Raw genomic sequence first — 17,780 nt, forward strand, 5'->3', positions numbered from 1 at the left:
GTAGCTGTTGAGCTAGACTCCCGGTACGCCTCTTCAGCAAGGGTCGCGGTGTGGGGACCGCCAGCAGCGGAAAGTCTGTGTACAGACGTCGCTCAAAGGAGGAGAAATAGTTACGGTGTACAGTGACTGTGTTCTTTGAGCTGTATTGTCCGTGCGTGTGTGTGGGTGTGTATTTTCCACACCTTGCCCCCGCTGCTGACCAAAAGTCTCTGTCTCAAGTGCACTGGGTGCCTACCCATCAAGAGGGGACTAGATATATGGCCACAGGGTATGGGTGATTAACTGGCAATGTGGGCTGGGTGCAGAGCCAGGTTACAGACTCTGGAATAAAGACAGGACAATTAATAATGAAATGAAATAAATGGTGATCGATTTGCAGCAAATCTCTGCCCCTGAAGCTTTGAGTTGTGGGGAGAGAGCGTTTCTGGCTTCCTGTCTGTGTAGGGGGCTGGCAATCACAGACATGCTGACCCGGAGTGGGGTGGCAGGGGCTCTCAGCTCAGGTTCTGGAGACCTGCTGCTGGGGACTGCATGGTGGGGAGCTAATCTGCAGTCCTCAGGCCCACTGGCGCGGGCTGTGTCTGGGGAGGTTCCTCTCAGGCACCCTGCTGGGGTCCGTCTCTTTCTCGGGAGAGGAGGGTCTTGGAGCTGTGTGTGAGGAACTGCTCTGTGCCGTGGGGACGGCAGGCTCCCCTCGGAGCATGTCCCCAGCCCACAGGGAGATAGAATCCTCCCTGCTCCAACCACCAGCAGGCCCCCTCCCCCAAGGAAGGAGTGGAGATGGATGCTGCCGTCAGGAGCGGAGTGCCAGCTAATTACCCTTCCAAGTGTGTCTTGTAAATTAAGGGCTAATTAGAGGCAAAGTCAGTGTCATGGTTTTACACGTGTTTCTGTGGCGCTGAACGAGGGGAGGGGAGGGGAGCGCGCAGCAGCCAGGCCGATCACTCGCTGTGCGCGCATCGCAGGGGGCAGGGCTCCGGGGACAGCAGCACTGGCTCAACGAGGCCACGGAGCGGGTCAGATGGGAGCCCCGGCCCTAGGGGCACCCCAGCTGTAGCTGGGGTGGGCAGGCAGCCGTTGCAGGCAAGGTTTGTGGGCAGTTCCCTGACCTGTGCGCTCAGAGAGGCAGGCAGGGAGTTCTGCGGCCACGTCATGTAAATGAACACTGTGGTTTTTGAATGAAGTAAACATGCTGCAATCCTCCGACGCTGGATTTGCTGTCCCGGCACCCCTGCTTGTCGAGCTGGGGCAGGCCAGGCCCCTCCGAGCTGCAGTTTCAGGCTGTCTGCAGACACTTGGGCCATGTTTCCAAGGTTTCCTTTGGATCCGCAAAGGATTGGAAATGGGCTTTGAAGAATGGCAGCTTGGGCTCTGTAGCCAGTCCTGTGGCCGTGGGATCGCAGATGGCGTGGGTCTCTGGCCAGAGCACAGGGCCTTGAGTGAGGGACACAGAACAGCTAGTAGGGCTCAAGCAGAGGATGTGTGTATTGAGCCTTGGCCTCGGGAGCAGATGGGGCTCGCAGGTCAGGGTTTGGTTCCCAGGTCTTGGGGGGGCTCAGGGCTCATTGAGAAGAGAAGAAGCATAAGAACAGGCACTTCTGCTGCCCCCAAAGGCTCCCCCTTCCTGCCTGCCCTGGCCAGGGGGCAGCCTCTCAGGGTATGTCTGCATTGCAGTGAAACACCCGCCACTGGCCCATGTCAGCTGGCGCGGCAGGGCTATAAAATGGCAGTGTAGATGTTTGGGCTCGGGCTGGAGCCCAGGCTCTGGGACCCTCCTCCCTCGCAGGGTCCCTGAGCCCGAATGCCTAAACTGCAGTTTCATAGCCCCGCAAGCCCGTCAGCCGACCTGGGACAGCCGTGGGTGTTCTGGTGCAGCGAAAACGTACCGATTCTCCACCCCCTGGTCCTGGAGGCGGGGCAGCACTTGGCACTCTCCTGGCAGCGGCTGTCTCTCGAGGACCAGAGACTCCGCATGTGCTCTCCTCGATTATAAAGCCAGAAGGAGCCACTCTGATCAGGTCGTCTGCCCTCCTCCACAACACCAGCAGGACTTCCCTGCCTGAATTCCTGTTTGGACGAGAGGACGTCGTGTAGAAATACATCCCAGCTTGATGTGAACATTGCCAGGGATGGAGACTCCACCACAGCCCTTGGGAAGAGGGTTCAGTAGTTAATGATTCACAGTTAAAACTTGCCCCTTATTTCCACTCTGAATTTGTCTAGCTTCAGCTTCCAGCCACTGGATCGTGTTAGACCTTTGTCTGCTAGACTGAAGAAATATTTGTTCCCCGTGTAGGTACTTATAGACGGTGATTAGCTCACCCCTAGCCTTCTCTTTCATGGAGTCAGAGAACCACAGGGTTAGAAGGGACCGCAAAGGTCATCTAGTCCACTGTTTCTCGATGACCGGTCCGTGGACCAGTGCCGGTCCCTGAGTTCTCCCTGACACGTAGGAAGGCAGCAAGCCAGTCCCTGGTGTCAGAAAGGCTGAGAAACACTGGTCTAGTCTGACTCCCTGCCAAGATGCAGAATTTGTTGAGTCTTTGTTAAGCTAGATTGAGTTTAATTTAGGACAGTTCTAGGGCCTGTGCTCTTGAGAAGTTTAGAGTAGATGATCACAATGGTTCCTTCTGGCCCTAGAGTCTATGAATCTGTGAGCATCTGGAGTCTCTTACTATGAGGCAGGTTTTCCAGTGCTTTAATCCGGCGGTTCTCAAACTGTGGGTTGGGACCCTGTTTTAATGGGATCGGGACCCCGTTTTAATGGGGTCGCGAGAGCTGGGATTAGTCTTGCTGGGGCCCAGGGCCAAAGCCAAAGCCCGAGCCCCACAGCCCAGGGCCAAAGCCCAAGCCCCAGGGCCGTGGGGTTCAGGTTACAGGTCTCCTTGACTGGGGTTGAAGCCATTGGGCTTCGGCTTTGGCCCCCCCTCTGGGCAGCGGGGCTTGGGTGGGCTCAGGCTTTGGTCCCTCATCCTGGGGTCCTGTAGTAATTTTTGTTGTCAGAAGGGGGTCACGGTGCAGTGAAGTTTGAGAACCCTGCTTTAATCATTCTCGTGGCTCTTCTCTGAGCCCTCTGAAGTTTATCAACATTCTTCTTAAATTATGGGCCCCAGAGGTGCGTTCGTGCCACCCCGTCTGGTTTTCCTGGCCCAAGAACTGTCTGCTGCTACTTACTGACCCTTCTGAGAATTAGAAATGAGGTGGGGGAGGGGATATCTTTTATTGGACCAAATTCTGGTGGTGACAGAGAGATGCTTTCGAGGGACACCCCTGAAAATGGGAAAATGTCGGGCAGCGACTGGGAGGTGCCTCGTCTCCCAGGAGCTCTGGTCTTTTGGAGCCCAGTGACTGCTGAACCCAGGATGGCACCACCCGCAAGGCTCAGCTGTTCTCAGCCCCTCCGAGAGCTCGACAGGCTCCGGCTCCAGGGCCCGACTGGGACGCGTTGGCTTGGGCGGGGGAAACGTGTCGTGGGGCCCGGCTGGGACGCGTTGGCTGGGGGGGGGACGTGTCGTGGGGCTCGGCTGGGACATGTTGTGGGGCCCAGCTGGCGAATGGGCATCTGACCCGCTTTTCTGTGCCTTTGGGGACAGCCTGGTGTGAGCTTGTGCCTGTCTTGCAGGTGCCCCCCACTCGACCAGCAGCACCTCCCTGCACTCCGAACGCTCCATCAACTTGGTGGGCTTCTGCTCGAAGCCAGACGGCATGCACCAGCGCTCCTACTCCGTCTCCAGCGCAGACCAGTGGAGCGAGGCGGTGGTGATCCCCAGCAGCTGCCCCAACCCTCGTGAGTACCCTGCGCTCCCTCTCCGTGCCCCGCATTGCTCCGCCACTGCGGGCAGGAGGGGCGTGCGGGCCGCCCGCAGGAGCTGTGCCCTGCCGGCACATGGCACCGAGCGCCCTGCCAGTGCTCTCAGGAGCCCCGCACAGACCCTGTGGGGAGCTGGGCGCTGCACTGGGGCCGGTGACCTGTCCGCGCTGGGGAGACAAGGGCACGGAGACTGCCGCCGAGCCGGGCCCTCACTCAGCCAGGCTTGCTGCCTCTGCTGGGGATGCCCCCGCCCCGCTCTGCCCACCCCACGCGAAGCCAGCGGTGGAGTGAAGGCCGCTCCGTTCTTCCTGCGTTTCGTCTCTCCTCCCTGCCCCCCTCTCCTCCCTGCCCCCCAGACCCCTGCCTCCCCCCGGTTTGGGAGAGCAAAGTGAGTCGGAGGAAGCCCTGTTTCTCACACACACTGGCTGTGTACTGCCCTCCCCCCGCCCCGAGGGTTCAGGACAGTTGAGTGAATTAAAATAATTCACACATTTCCCAACGTAGCCACTTTGCCGAATTGGAAAATAAATGCCTTTGTGCTGCATCCATCACTCCTTCGTTCCTGGCGCGGCCGCCGCACTAAAAAAGCCGTTAAATGCACATCAGGAGTGGAGGAGCCATTTCCATGCCTGTTCGCCCCCTCGCCGTTCTCATTAGCGCGGCAGCCGCCCCCCCGCTCAGTCCCAGGGGCTTTCGCAGTTTAAAGAGAGCCTCTTTATGATCATTACCGGAGTCCGACTGTGCGGGCGCCATTTGCAGCTGAGGAGGCTCCTCATTTGTAACTGTGAAAAACTATCAATTTCAGCGCGCCTGGTGCCGCGGCTCCATCACTGGCCCCATCAGCTCCCTGCTGGAAGCGAATTAATCAGACTGCTGCCGCTGATGGGGCAGCGCCGGCGACGGGAGCGGAGGGGCGCAGCTCTGAGCATGAATGTGCTCGCGCTCCCCCGTCGGACAGTGAGCAGGGCAGGGCCAGCTCCCACGCTCCTCTCCCTCCAGAGCAGCCAGCCAGCCAGAGCCAGGCTGGCCACCACACCCGCGGCCGCACAGGGCCCTGCCCCACGTGGAGCCCCTCCGTGCCCTGCCCTGTCCTGTAAGGGGGAGCTGCCCCCGATACCGCAGGTTCCCCTGCACATGGGGGAGCCGCTCACCGTGACACCACAGGTGTCTCCCCGGGCATGGGGAAGCTGCCCCCCGAGACCGCAGGGTCTCTCCCGTACATGGAGGTGCTGCTCACCCCGATACCACAGGGTCCCCCCCGACATGAGGGAGCCACCCACCCCAATACCGCAGGTGTCCCCCTGGACATAGGGGAGCTGCCCCCCAAAATCGCAGAATCCCCCCGGACATAGGGGAGCTGCCCCTCAATACCACAGAGTCCCCCCGTACGTGGGGGAACCACTCACCCCAATACCACAGGGTCCCCCTGGACATGGGGGAGCAGCCCACCCTGATACTGCAGGTGTCTCCCTGGGCACAGGGAGCCGCCCACCTCAATACCACAGGGTTCCCCCTGTACCTGGGGGAGCTGCTCCCCCCAATATCACAGGGTTCCCGTGGGCATAGGGGAGCTGAACCCTCGATACTCTAGGTGTCTCCCCAACATGGGGTAGCCACCCACCCCGATACTTCAGGGTCCCCCCTGTACCTGGGGGAGCCACCCATCCTGACACCACATGGTTCCCTGGACATGGGGGAGCCGACCCCTTGATACTGCAGGTTTGCCCCAGTACTTCAGGGTTTCCCTGGACATGGGGAGCCACCCACCCTGTTACCGTAGGTTCTCCCTGAATGTGGGGGAGCTGACTCCCGATACTGCAGGGTCCCCCTGCACATGGGGGAGCCGCCCACCCCAATACCGCAGGGTCCCCCCCGTACATGGGGGCGCCACCCACCCTGATACCGTAGGTGTCCCCCTGTATATGGGAGTGCCACCCACCCCAAACCGTAGGGTCCCCCCTGCACATGGGGGATCTGCTCACCCTGATACCGTGGGGTCCCCCTGGACACGAGGGAGCCACTCACCCCAATACCACAGGTGTCTCCCCAAACATGAGGGAGCAGCCCGCCCCGATACTGCAGGTGACTCCCCGGGCACAGGGAGCTGCTCCCCCCAATACCACAGGGTCCCCCCGGGCATAGGGCACCTGACCCCTTGATATAGCAGGTGTCTCCCCAATATGGGGAAGCCGCCCATTCCAATACTGTCAGGGTCTCCCCATGCTTGCCCCGGTAAAAACATAAGAATGGGCCATCTGAGTCAGACCAAAGGTCCATCTAGCCCAGTATTCTGTTCCAGTGCCCAGAGGGAATGAACAGAACAGGTAATCATCAAGTGATCCATTCCCTGTCACTCATTCCCAGCTTCTGGCAAACAGAGGCTAGGGACACCCTCCCTGCCCATCCTGGCTAATAGCCATTGATGGACCTATCCTCCATGAACTTATCTAGTTCTTTTTTGAACCCTGTTATGGTCTTGGTCTTCACAACATCCTCTGGTAAGGAGTTCCATAGGTTGACTGTGCATTGTGTGAAGAAATACTTCCTTTAGTTCTTTTTAAACCGTCTGCCTATTAATTTCATTGGGTGAACCCTAGTTCTTGTGTTATGAGAAGGAGTAAATAACACTTCCCTATTCACTTTCTCCACACCAGTCATGATTTTATAGACCTCTATCCTATCGCCCCTCAGTCGTCCCTTTTCCAAGCTGAACAGTCCCAGTCTTATTAATCTCTCCTCATACGGCAGACGCTACAGACCCCTCATCATTTTTGTTGCCCTTTTCTGAACCTTTTCCAATTCCAATATATATTTTTTGAGATGGGGCGACCACATCTGCACACAGTATTCAAGGTGTGGGCGTACCCTGGATTTATATAGAGTCAAGATGATATTTTCTGTCTCATTATCTATCCCTTTCTTAATGATTCCCAGCATTCTGTTCACTTTTTTGACTGCCGCTGCACAGTGAGTGGATGTTTTCAGAGAACTATCCACAGTGACTCCAAGCTCTCTTTCTCGAGTTCTAACAGCTAATTTAGACCCCATCATTTTATACGTATAGCTGGGATTATGTATTCCAATGTGCATTACTTTGCATTTATCAGCATTGAATTTCATCTGCCATTTTGTTGCCCCATCACGCAGTTTTGAGAGAACCTTTTGTAGCTCTTCACAGTCTGCCTGGGATTTAACTATCTTGAATAGTTTTGTATTCTTTGAAAATTTTGCCACCTCACTGTTCACCCCATTTTCCAGATCGTTTATGAATATGTTGAATAGGACTGGTCCCAGTACAGACCCCTGGGGACACCACTATTTACCTCTCTCCATTCTGAAAACTGATCATTTATTCCTACCCTTTGTTTCCTACCTTTTAACCAGTTACCGATCCAGGAGAGGACCTTCCCTCTTATCCCATGACTGCTTACTTTGCTTAAGAGCCTTTGGTGAGGGACCTTGTCAAAGGCTTTCTGAAAATCTAAGTACACTATATCCACTGGATCCCCCTTGTCCACATGCTTGTTGACTTCCTCAAAGAATTCTAGTAGATTGGTGAGGCATGATTTCCCTTTACAAAAACCATGTTGATACTTCCCCCAACAAATTACGTTCATCTGTGTGTCTGACAATTTTGTTCTTTTCTATAGTTTCAACCAGTTTGCCCAGAACTGAAGTCAGGCTTACTGGCCTGTAATTGCCGGGGTCACCTCTGGAGCCCTTTTTAAAAATTGGCGTCACATTAGCTCTTCTCCAGTCACTTGGTACAGAGGTTGATTTAAATGATAGGTTACAGACTACAGTTAGTAGTCCTGCAATTTCACATTTGAGTGAATGGGTGAATACCATCTGGCCCTCCTGACTTATTACTGTTTAGTTTATCAATTTGTTCCAAAACCTCCTCTAATGACACCGCAATCTGGGACAGTCCCTCAGATCTGTCACCTAAAAAGAATGGCCCAGGTTTGGGACTCTCCCTCACATCCTCAGCCATGAAGACCGATGTAGAGAATTCATTTGGTTTCTCTGCAATGATGTTATCGTCCTTGAGTGCTCCTTTAGCATCTCGAATGTCCAGTGGCCCCACTGGTTGTTTAGCAAGCTTCCTGCTTCTGATGTACTTCTTGCTATTACTTTTTGAGTCTTTTGCTAGCTGTTCTTCAAATTCTTTTTTTGCCTGACTAATTGTATTTTTACACTTAGAATCATAGAATCATAGAATATCGGGGTTGGAAGGGACCTCAGGAGGTCATCTAGTCCAACCCACTGCTCAAAGCAGGAACGATCCCCAATTAAATCATCCCAGCCAGGGCTTTGTCAAGCCTGAGCTTAAAAACTTCTAAGGAAGGAGAGTCCACCACCTCCCTAGGTAACACATTCCAGTGTTTCACCACCCTCCTAGTGAAAAAGTTTTTCATAATATCCAACATAAAACCTCCCCCACTACAACTTCAGACCATTACTCTATGTTCTGTCATCTGGTACCACTGAGAACAGTCTAGATCCATCCTCTTTGGAACCCCCTTTCAGGTAGTTAGAAGCAGCTATCAAATCCCCCGTCACTCTTCTCTTCCGCAGACAAAACAATCCCAGTTCCCTCAGCCTCTCCTCATAAATCATGTGTTCCAGTCCCCTAATCATTTTTGTGGCCCTCCGCTGGACTTTCTGCAATTTTTCCACATCCTTCTTGTAGTGTGGGGCCCAAAACTGGACACAGTACTCCAGATGAGGCCTCACCAATCTCGAATAGAGGGGAACGATCACATCCCTCGATCTGCTGGCAATGCCCCTGCATATACAGCCCAAAATGCCATTGGCCTTCTTGCCAACAAGGGCACACTGTTGACTCATATCCAGCTTCTCATCCACTGTAACCCCGAGGTCCTTTTCTGCAGAACTGCTGCCGAGACATTCGGTCCCTAGTCTGTAGCGGTGCATTGGATTCTTCCGTCCTAAGTGCAGGACTCTGCACTTGTCCTTGTTGAACCTCATCAGATTTCTTTTGGCCCAATCCTATAATTTGTCTAGGGCCCTCGGTATCCTATCCCTACCCCCCAGTGTATCTCCCTCTCCTCCCAGTTTAGTGTCATCTGCGAACTTGCTGAGTGTGCAATCCACACCATCTTCCAGATCATTTATGAAGATATTGAACAAAACCGGCCCCAGGACCAACCCTTGGGGCACTCCACTTGATACCGGCTGCCAACTAGACATGGAGCCATTGATCACTACCCGTTGAGCCCGACAATCTAGCCAGCTTTCTATCCACCTTATAGTCCATTCATCCAGCCCATACTTCTTTAACTTGCTGGCAAGAATACTGTGGGAGACCATGTCAAAAGCTTTGCTAAAGTCAAGGAACAACACGTCCACTGCTTTCCCTTCATCCACAGAGCCAGGTATCTCATCATAGAAGATTAGATTAGTCAGGCATGACTTGGCCTTGGTGAATCCATGCTGACTGTTCCTGATCACTTTCCTCTCCTCTAAGTGCTTCAGAATTGATTCCTTGAGGACCTGCTCCATGATATTTCCGGGGATTGAGGTGAGGCTGACTGGCGTGTAGTTCCCAGGATCATCCTCCTTCCCTTTTTTAAAGATGGGCACTACATTAGCCTTTTTCCAGTCATCCGGGACCTCCCCCGATCGCCATCAGTTTTCAAAGATAATGGCCAATGGCTCTGCAATCACATCCGCCAACTCCTTTATCACTCTCGGATGCAGCACATCCGGCCCCATGGACTTGTGCTCATCCAGCTTTTCTAAATAGTCCCGAACCACTTCTTTCTCCACAGAGGGCTGGTCACCTCCTCCCCATGCTGTGCTGCCCAGTGCAGCAGTCTGGGAGCTGACCTTGTTCGTGAAGACAGAGGCAAAAAAAGCATAGAGTACATTAGCTTTTTCCACATCCCCTGTCACTAGGTTGCCTCCCTCCTTCAGTAAGGGGCCCACACTTTCCTTGAGTTTCTTCTTGTTGCCAACATACCTGAAGAAACCCTTCTTGTTACTCTTAACATCTCTTGCTAGCTGCAACTCCAGATGTGATTTGGCCTTCCTGATTTCACTCCTGCATGCCCAAGCAATATTTTTATACTCATCCCTGGTCATTTGTCCAATCTTCCACTTCTTGTAAGTTTCTTTTTTGTGTTTAAGATCAGCAAGGATTTCACTGTTAAGCCAAGCTGGTCGCCTGCCATATTTACTATTCTTTCTACACATCGGGATGGTTTGTCCCTGTAACCTCAATAAGGATTCTTTAAAATAAAGCCAGCTCTCCTGGACTCCTTTCCCCCTCATGTTATTCTCCCAGGGGATCTTGCCCATCAGTTCCCTGAGGGAGTCAAAGTCTGCTATTCTGAAGTCCAGGGTCCGTATTCTGCTGCTCTCCTTTCTTCCCTGTGTCAGGATCCTGAACTCGACCATCTCATGGTCACTGCCTCCCAGGTTCCCATCCACTTTTGCTTCCCCTACTAATTCTTCCCGGTTTGTGAGCAGCAGGTCAAGAAGAGCTCTGCCCCTAGTTGGTTCCTCCAGCACTTGCACCAGGAAATTGTCCCCTACATTTTCCAAAAACTTCCTGGATTGTCTGTGCACCGCTGTATTGCTGTCCCAGCAGATGTCATGGTGATTGAAGTCTCCCATGAGAACCAGGGCATGTGATCTAGTAACTTCTGCCAGTTGCCGGAAGAAAGGCTCATCCACCTCATTCCCCTGGTCCGGTGGTCTATATTAGACTCCCACCACAACATCACCCTTGTTGCTCACACTTCTAAACTTAATCCAGAGACTCTCAGGTTTTTCTGCAGTTTCATACCGGAGCTCTGAGCAGTCATACTGCCCCCTTACATACAGTGCAACTCCCCCACCTTTTCTGCCCTGCCTGTCCTTCCTGAACAGTTTATATCCATCCATGACAGTACTCCAGTCATGTGAGATATCCCACCAAGTCTCTGTTATTCCAATCACATCATAATTCCTTGACTTTGCCAGGACTTCCAGTTCTCCCTGCCTGTTTCCCAGGCTTCTTGCATTTGTGTATAGGCACTTGAGATAACTCGCTGATCGTCCCTCTTTCTCAGTATGAGGCAGGAGCCCTGCCCTCTCACGCGCTCCTGCTCATGCTTCCTCCCGGTATCCCACTTCCCCACTTACCTCAGGGCTTTGGTCTCCTTCCCCCGGTGAACCTAGTTTAAAGCCCCCCTCACTAGGTTAGCCAGCCTGCTTGCGAAGATGCTCTTCCCTCTCTTCGTTAGGTGGAGCCCGTCTCTGCCTAGCACTCCTCCTTCTTGGAACACCATCCCATGGTCAAAGAACCCAAAGCCTTCTCTCCGACACCACCTGCGTAGCCATTCGTTGACTTCCACGATTCGACGGTCTCTACCCAGGCCTTTTCCTTCTACGAGGAGGATGGACGAAAACACCATTTGCGCCTCAAACTCCTTTATCCTTCTTCCCAGAGACACGTAGTCTGCGGTGATCCGCTCAAGGTCATTCTTGGCAGTATCATTGGTGCCCACGTGGAGAAGCAGGAAGGGGTAGCGATCTGAGGGCTTGATGAGTCTCGGCAGTCTCTCCGTCACATCGCGAATCTTAGCTCCTGGCAAGCAGCAGACTTCTCGGTTTTCCCGGTTGGGGCGGCAGATAGATGACTCAGTCCCCCTGAGGAGAGAGTCCCCGACCACCACCACCCGCGTCCTTCTCTTCACTTCATTTGCCAGAGGGTCCCCCTGGACGTTTGCCTGCAGGATCCCCCCGGGCATGGAGGAGCCACCCAACCTGATACCTCAGGGTCCCTCTGACCTTAGGGGAGCCGCCCACCCCGATACCGCAGGTGTCTCCCTGGGCATGGGGGAGCCACCCACCCTGACTCCTCAGGGTCCCCCAAGAAATGGGGGAGCCACCCACCCCAATACTGCAGGTGTCTCCCCAGGCATGGGGGAACCGCCCACCCTGTTACCTCTGGGTCCCCCTGACCATGGGGGAGCCGCCCACCCCGATACAACAGGGTCCCCCCAGACATGAGGGTGCTGCCCACACCGACCCCTCAGGGTCTCCCAAGACATGGGGGAGCCACCCATCCCAACACTGCAGGGCTCCTACCCCGTGTGTGGGCGAGCCGCTCACCTTTGTAACATCTCTTTGCACGTCCTTGCACACACGTGCTCTCCTTAGTAGGCTGGTGATCAGGCAGTACCGGAATTCACAGACATGCAGAGGTGGGTGGTGGGCTGGGGTGGAATCTACCCCACCCCCCAGCCAGGTGCCTTTGTGATGATGTATGTGCCCCTGTGAAGCCAGGGCTCAGGTGGGCTCATGGGCCCCGGCACAGGCTAGGCCTGCTATTTGCCTGCCTGTCCTCAGGCTTGCTGGCCGTTGGCTCGTGCCCGGGTTTTCAGCCCACTTGCAGAGGCTGGCAGGGGCTGTGCTTGGCGCATGCTGCTGCTCAGGGCGGGGGCCAGGTCGCATCGCGCCCCACACTGGTCCAGGAGCTCCCAGAGGGGTGTGGCGGCCTCTCTGCTCACGTTCCACACGACGGAGCCGCCTCTGCCTGCTGCCACCCCGAGCAATCCACTCATTTCATGCAAAGTAACCCTGAGATTGATACAAATAGGGAACGAGTCGCTGCCAATTCTCGGTGACACGGAGGGGGTGGAGATCTCAGCTCCAGAGCTAATTGTGTGTCTGAAGGAGCTGCTGAGTGCGTGTCTGCTCGGCAGGGAGCTCCCCGCCGCTCGCACCGGGGCGCACTGGCCACCCAGTGGGTTCTGGTGGGACAGACAGAACCTCACTCATGCTCTGTAACCCAGCCAAAGGGGAGACCAGAACAGACAAGGCGGACCGGGGAGAGGGCATGCTCCTTGGCCTATCACGTCAGTTCCACTTTCCTGGTAATTTTCTGGGCCGGCACTAGAGTCTCTGACCCCTGCCCAGAGCCAGAGAGCAGTGGGGTATTGTCACTGTTACGACGGGAGAGCAGCCTTCCATTTCCTGCATCCCACCATCTGTGCACCAGCCTCACAACTGGGCACAGCTGTGCAAAGGGGTGGGGGGAAGGGGAGCTATGGGGAAGGGTCCTGTCAGAGATCAAACCCACAAGCCAGCCCCAGGGTTCCAGGTGAGCTGAGGAGCAGAGCTGGCACACAGTCCCGTCCCCTTCCCTGCATGCGCCGCAGGGACTCCACTGCACAGGGATGTCCAGGGCTCTTGGTGTCCGGGAGAATCAGAAGGAAGCACCTGCAAGAGAACCGGCGCGGTCACTACAGGGAGGACAGAGTTAGGGAGGCTAAGGACATTGCAAAGCAGCTAAATGACTCCTTTGCATCCGCCTCCACCACGGCGGATGTTGGGAGATGCCTACTCCGGACCTGCTACCTATGGGGAGGCGCTGTCCGAGACCACGGGGCAAGAGGGTCGATGCTGGAACACACTGAGCAGCAGGTCACCAGGAGCAGAGCTACCTGCCAGAGTCCTGCAGGGAGGGAAGTGACTGAGCTGCTTGTCTCCGCTTAGATACCAGGGCAGGCTGCCCTAACAGGTCCCGTCTCCCCTGCACCCAGCAGTGCTGCGTTAGCTAACCCGGTTAACATGGCACCATTAGTTACACTGGTGCAGCATTCTGAGTAGACCAGGCCCAGTGACTCTTGAACCAGCTTGTGTGTGTCTCGGGCCTGCGCCAAGTACAGCAGCTCCTCTGTGTGCCTGGGTGTGACGATGTGACGCAGCAGGGAGGGGGGAGTGTTGACCTGGGAATGTGCCCTGGGGACGGGAGACCTGAGAGCCTGTCACCTGAGCCAGGAGCGGGAGGGGGAGGTGACACCTCTGCCCAGGAATGTGGACGGAGGCTGCAGCAGGGAACCTGCTCGGTGGGTTTAGTTTCAGTTTGGGGCTGGGTGGAGGAACACAGGGAACCCCAGGGCTGGGGTCTAAGCTCCCTGCTCCCCCAGAAGGACTTGACTGAGGGGTCCTGGGTGTACCCACAAGCTCTGTTTTGGACTGTGTTCCTGTTGTCCAATAAACCTTCTGTTTTACTGGCTGGCTGAGAGTCTCAGTGAATCCCAGGAAGAGGGGTGCAGGGCCTGGACTCCCCCACACTCCGTGACAACTGGTGGCAGAGGTGGGATCTACTGCACCCCGTGAACGGCGCTTCCTGCAGTAAGTGACTGGGGAACAGTAAAACGAAGGGGGATTGACGGGGACCAGGCGTGCTGAAGATTCAGAGAGAGACGGTTTCAGGGGGCGGTTAACCCCTGGGAGTGTGTGACCAGAGAGAAGGACTTTTGCAGTAACAGGGTCCCCCGGGGGATTGCAGCGAGCGGTCCCAGGGGCGGAGGAGTCTGCAGCTCGACCCTGGCAAAGAGGTGGTGACCTCAAGAAGGACTGGCACACTAGGGGCTTTTCCTGGAAACCGTGGACAGCTGCCCGGCCTGCGAGTGGCCAGCCGGGAGATGTACGCTAAACGCCTTAAGAGCGACCTGGTGGAGCTGTGCAGGCAGAGGGGGCTGCGCGTCGGGAGGTCCACCAAACAACAGCTGATTGCCCAGTTGGAGGAGAGGGATCGCTTGGATGACCCGATCCCTGTCCCTGAGGGAAGCCGCCCGGCGGACGCAGCGTGGGCCCTGGGGCCTGACCAGGCTGGGAGGGGTCAGACTGCTGCCCAGGACACCCCGAGACCCTTCCTACCTATGCCTGGGGGAGGGGTTGTGGGAAGCCCAGCGAATACCGAGGGCATCCTGACCCCGGCAGCCAGCAGGGGATCCTCCCAGCGGAGCTCCCCATCCCTGGAGCGGATGCGGCTGGAATGGGAGAGGGAGAGGAAAATGAGGGAGCTGGAGGATCATGAAAAACAACGTCAACATGAGGAGAAACAACGTCAACATGAGCAGGAGGAGAAGGAGAAACAACGTCAACATGAGCAGCAGGAGAAGGAGAAACAAAGACAGCATGAACTGGAGCTGGCCAGGCTGAGGAGCAGTGGGGCCCCGGCTGCGGTGAGTGCCGGGGGACCCAAGACTGCAAGGAGCTTTGATAAGTGCTTCCTGGCCCAGCGGAAGGAGGGGGAGGACATAGATAGCTTCCTGACGGCCTTTGAGAATGCCTGCGAGCTGCACAGGGTTGACCCTGCAGACAGGCTCCAGTTCCTCACCCCCTTACTGGACCCCAAAGCCGTGGAGGTCTACAGCCGGATGACAGGGGCAGAGGCAGGGGACTATGAACTGTTCAAACAGGCCCTGCTCCGTGAGTTTGGGCTGACCCCCGAGATGTACCGGAGAAGGTTCCGGAGTCAGCGTAAAACGCCTGAGGTCACCTACCTACAACTGGTCAACCGGATGCAGGGATATGCCCGCAAGTGGACAGCGGGGGCCCAAACTAAAGAGGACCTGCTTGACCTGTTTGTACTGGAGCAGCTGTATGAACAGTGCCCTTCCGACCTGAGGCTGTGGCTGGTGGACAAAAAGCTCGCGAACCCCCAGCATGCAGGGCAGCTGGCCGACGAGTTTGTGAACAGTCGGTCAGGGGGTAGCCGGGAGGAGTCCCAAAAGAACAGGCCCCCCCCGATGCAGAGAGAGAGTCACCATGGGGCCTCCCAGCGGGGAAATAGGGAGAACCCCCTCCAAAGGGGAACGCCTGGTGTCGGGCCCCTCCGACCCGTTCGAGGGGACCAACGTGACCTGAGCTGCTATCACTGTGGCCAGAGAGGCCACGTACGGGCCCAGTGCCCCGGGCTCCGGGACAAACTGAGCAGACCCAACCTACCCAGGGTTAACTGGGTAGGGACTCAGCTGGACGAGGGGCAGGCGACCCAGGAAAGGGGGGCTACCAGTTTGCCACCTGCTCAGGAGGGAAGAGTACCCCCAGCCAGCCCCGCCAGAGGGCTGGAGGCTCTGGACTCAGGGTGCTCGGTTTACAGGGTGGGTGCGGGGCTGTCCCTCCGGAGAGAGTGCCTTGTTCCCCTGGAGGTGGATGGGAGGAAGGTCAATGGATACTGGGATACGGGCGCGGAGGTGACGCTGGCCCGGCCCGAGGTGGTGGCCCCAGATCGGGTGGTGCCCAACACCTACCTGACCCTGACGGGGGTGGGCGGGACCCCATTTAAGGTGCCCGTGGCAAGGGTACACCTGAAATGGGGGACCAAGGAGGGCCCCAAGGATGTGGGGGTACACCACCATTTGCCCACTGAAGTTTTGATGGGGGGGGACCTAGAGGACTGGCCAAGCGACCCCCAGACCGCCCTGGTTGTGACCCGTAGCCAGAGCCGGCGAGGGGCCCTGCGACCTGACCCTGGGGAGGGTACCACACTGGAGGCGCGAGACCCTACTCGGGTGGGGAGGGAGCGCCGAGGGGCACGGCTCAGAGAGGCTGCGGCCTCAGACCTGGCCACTGAGGGGGAACCGGGCCCCATCCCTTCCCCAGCCGCTGAGTTCCAGGCCGAGTTGAGGAAAGATCCCTCCTTGCAGAAGCTCAGGGACCTGGCCGACCTCAGTGAGGGACGGACCATGAGGAGAGGCTGCCAGGAGAGGTTCCTGTGGGAGAAGGGGTTCCTGTACCGAGAATGGGCTCCCCCAGGGGAAGGGGAGTCCTGTGGGATCAGGAGGCAGCTGGTGGTCCCCCAGAAGTACCGCCGCAAGCTCCTGTCCCTGGCCCATGACATCCCCCTCGCAGGGCACCAGGGAATCCGGCGCACCCGGCAGAGGTTGCTACAGAACTTTTACTGGCCCGGGGTCTTTACCACCGTCCGGCAGTATTGCCGATCCTGTGACCCCTGTCAGAGGGTGGGGAAGGCCCGGGACAAGGGGAAAGCGGCTTTGAGACCTTTGCCCATCATAGAGGAGCCTTTCCAGAAGGTGGCCATGGACATCGTGGGGCCTCTCAGCAAGACGACCCGGTCGGGGAAGAAATACATTCTGGTGGTGGTAGATTTCGCCACCCGCTACCCCGAGGCAGTGCCCTTAGCTTCCATTGAAGCAGACACCGTGGCAGATGCGCTCCTGACCATTTTCAGCCGAGTGGGGTTCCCCAGGGAAGTCTTGACAGACCAAGGCTCCAACTTCATGTCGGCCCTGCTCCGGTGCTTGTGGGAGAAATGTGGGGTCCGGCATGACTGGGCCTCAGCGTATCACCCCCAGTCCAATGGGCTGGTGGAGAGGTTTAACGGGACGCTAAAGATGATGCTGAAAACCTTTATGAACCAGCACCCGCAGGATTGGGACAAGTACTTACCTCACCTGCTGTTCGCGTACAGGGAGGTGCCCCAGGAGTCTACCGGATTTTCGCCTTTCGAACTGTTATATGGAAGGAGGGTGAGGGGCCCCCTGGACCTGATGAGAGACGAGTGGGAGGGGAAGGCCACTCCCGATGGAGAGTCAGTGGTGGAGTATGTCCTGACCTTCCGAGAGAGACTGGCTGAACTCATGGGCCTGGCCAGGGAGAATCTGGCCAGAGCCCAGAGGAAGCAGAAGGTCTGGTATGACCGCACGGCGCGGGCCCGTGCCTACGCCACCGGGGATCAGGTGATGGTTCTCATCCCCGTGAGAAAGAACAAACTACAGGCCGCCTGGGAGGACCCGTTCAAGGTCGTCAAGCAGCTCAATGAGGTAAACTATGTGGTGGAGCTGTCGAACCGGGCCCACCACCGCCGGGTGTACCATGTGAATATGATGAAGCCATATTATGCCAGGGGGAATGTGGTGTTAGCTGTGTGTGGTCAGTGGGAGGAGCAGGGAGATGACCCTTTAGTAGATCTATTCCCGGGGACCAGAGCTGGTTCCCCCCTGGAAACAATCCCCCTCTCGGATCAGCTCACCCCTGCCCAGCAAGCTGAGGTCAGGGGGGTGCTGCATCCGTACCGACAGCTGTTTTCCAACCAGCCTGGACGCACTAATCTGACTGTCCACCGGGTGCAGACAGGGTCGCACCCGCCGATAAGATGCTCCCCCTTCCGAGTCACAGGGAAAACTGCTCAGGACCTGGA

At 56.6% G+C, this 17,780-nt stretch overlaps 1 protein-coding gene across 2 annotated transcripts in view; it reads left to right on the forward strand.

The window, feature by feature from the left end:
* AGAP3 (ArfGAP with GTPase domain, ankyrin repeat and PH domain 3) overlaps positions 1-17,780 on the forward strand; it is a 244,918-nt gene that overhangs the window by 202,991 nt on the left and 24,147 nt on the right. Inside the window, exon 12 of one of the 2 annotated variants that reach the window (XM_074946654.1) lies at positions 3,623-3,787. The exons of the other annotated variant lie outside the window; for it this stretch is intronic. Within the exon in view, the coding sequence (XP_074802755.1) occupies positions 3,623-3,787 (165 nt within the window). The remainder of the gene's footprint in view (positions 1-3,622; positions 3,788-17,780) is intronic. 2 annotated transcript variants of the gene reach the window in all.

The sequence above is a fragment of the Natator depressus genome, chromosome 2 (assembly GCF_965152275.1).
Source record: "Natator depressus isolate rNatDep1 chromosome 2, rNatDep2.hap1, whole genome shotgun sequence".
NCBI lineage: Eukaryota > Metazoa > Chordata > Testudines > Cheloniidae > Natator > Natator depressus.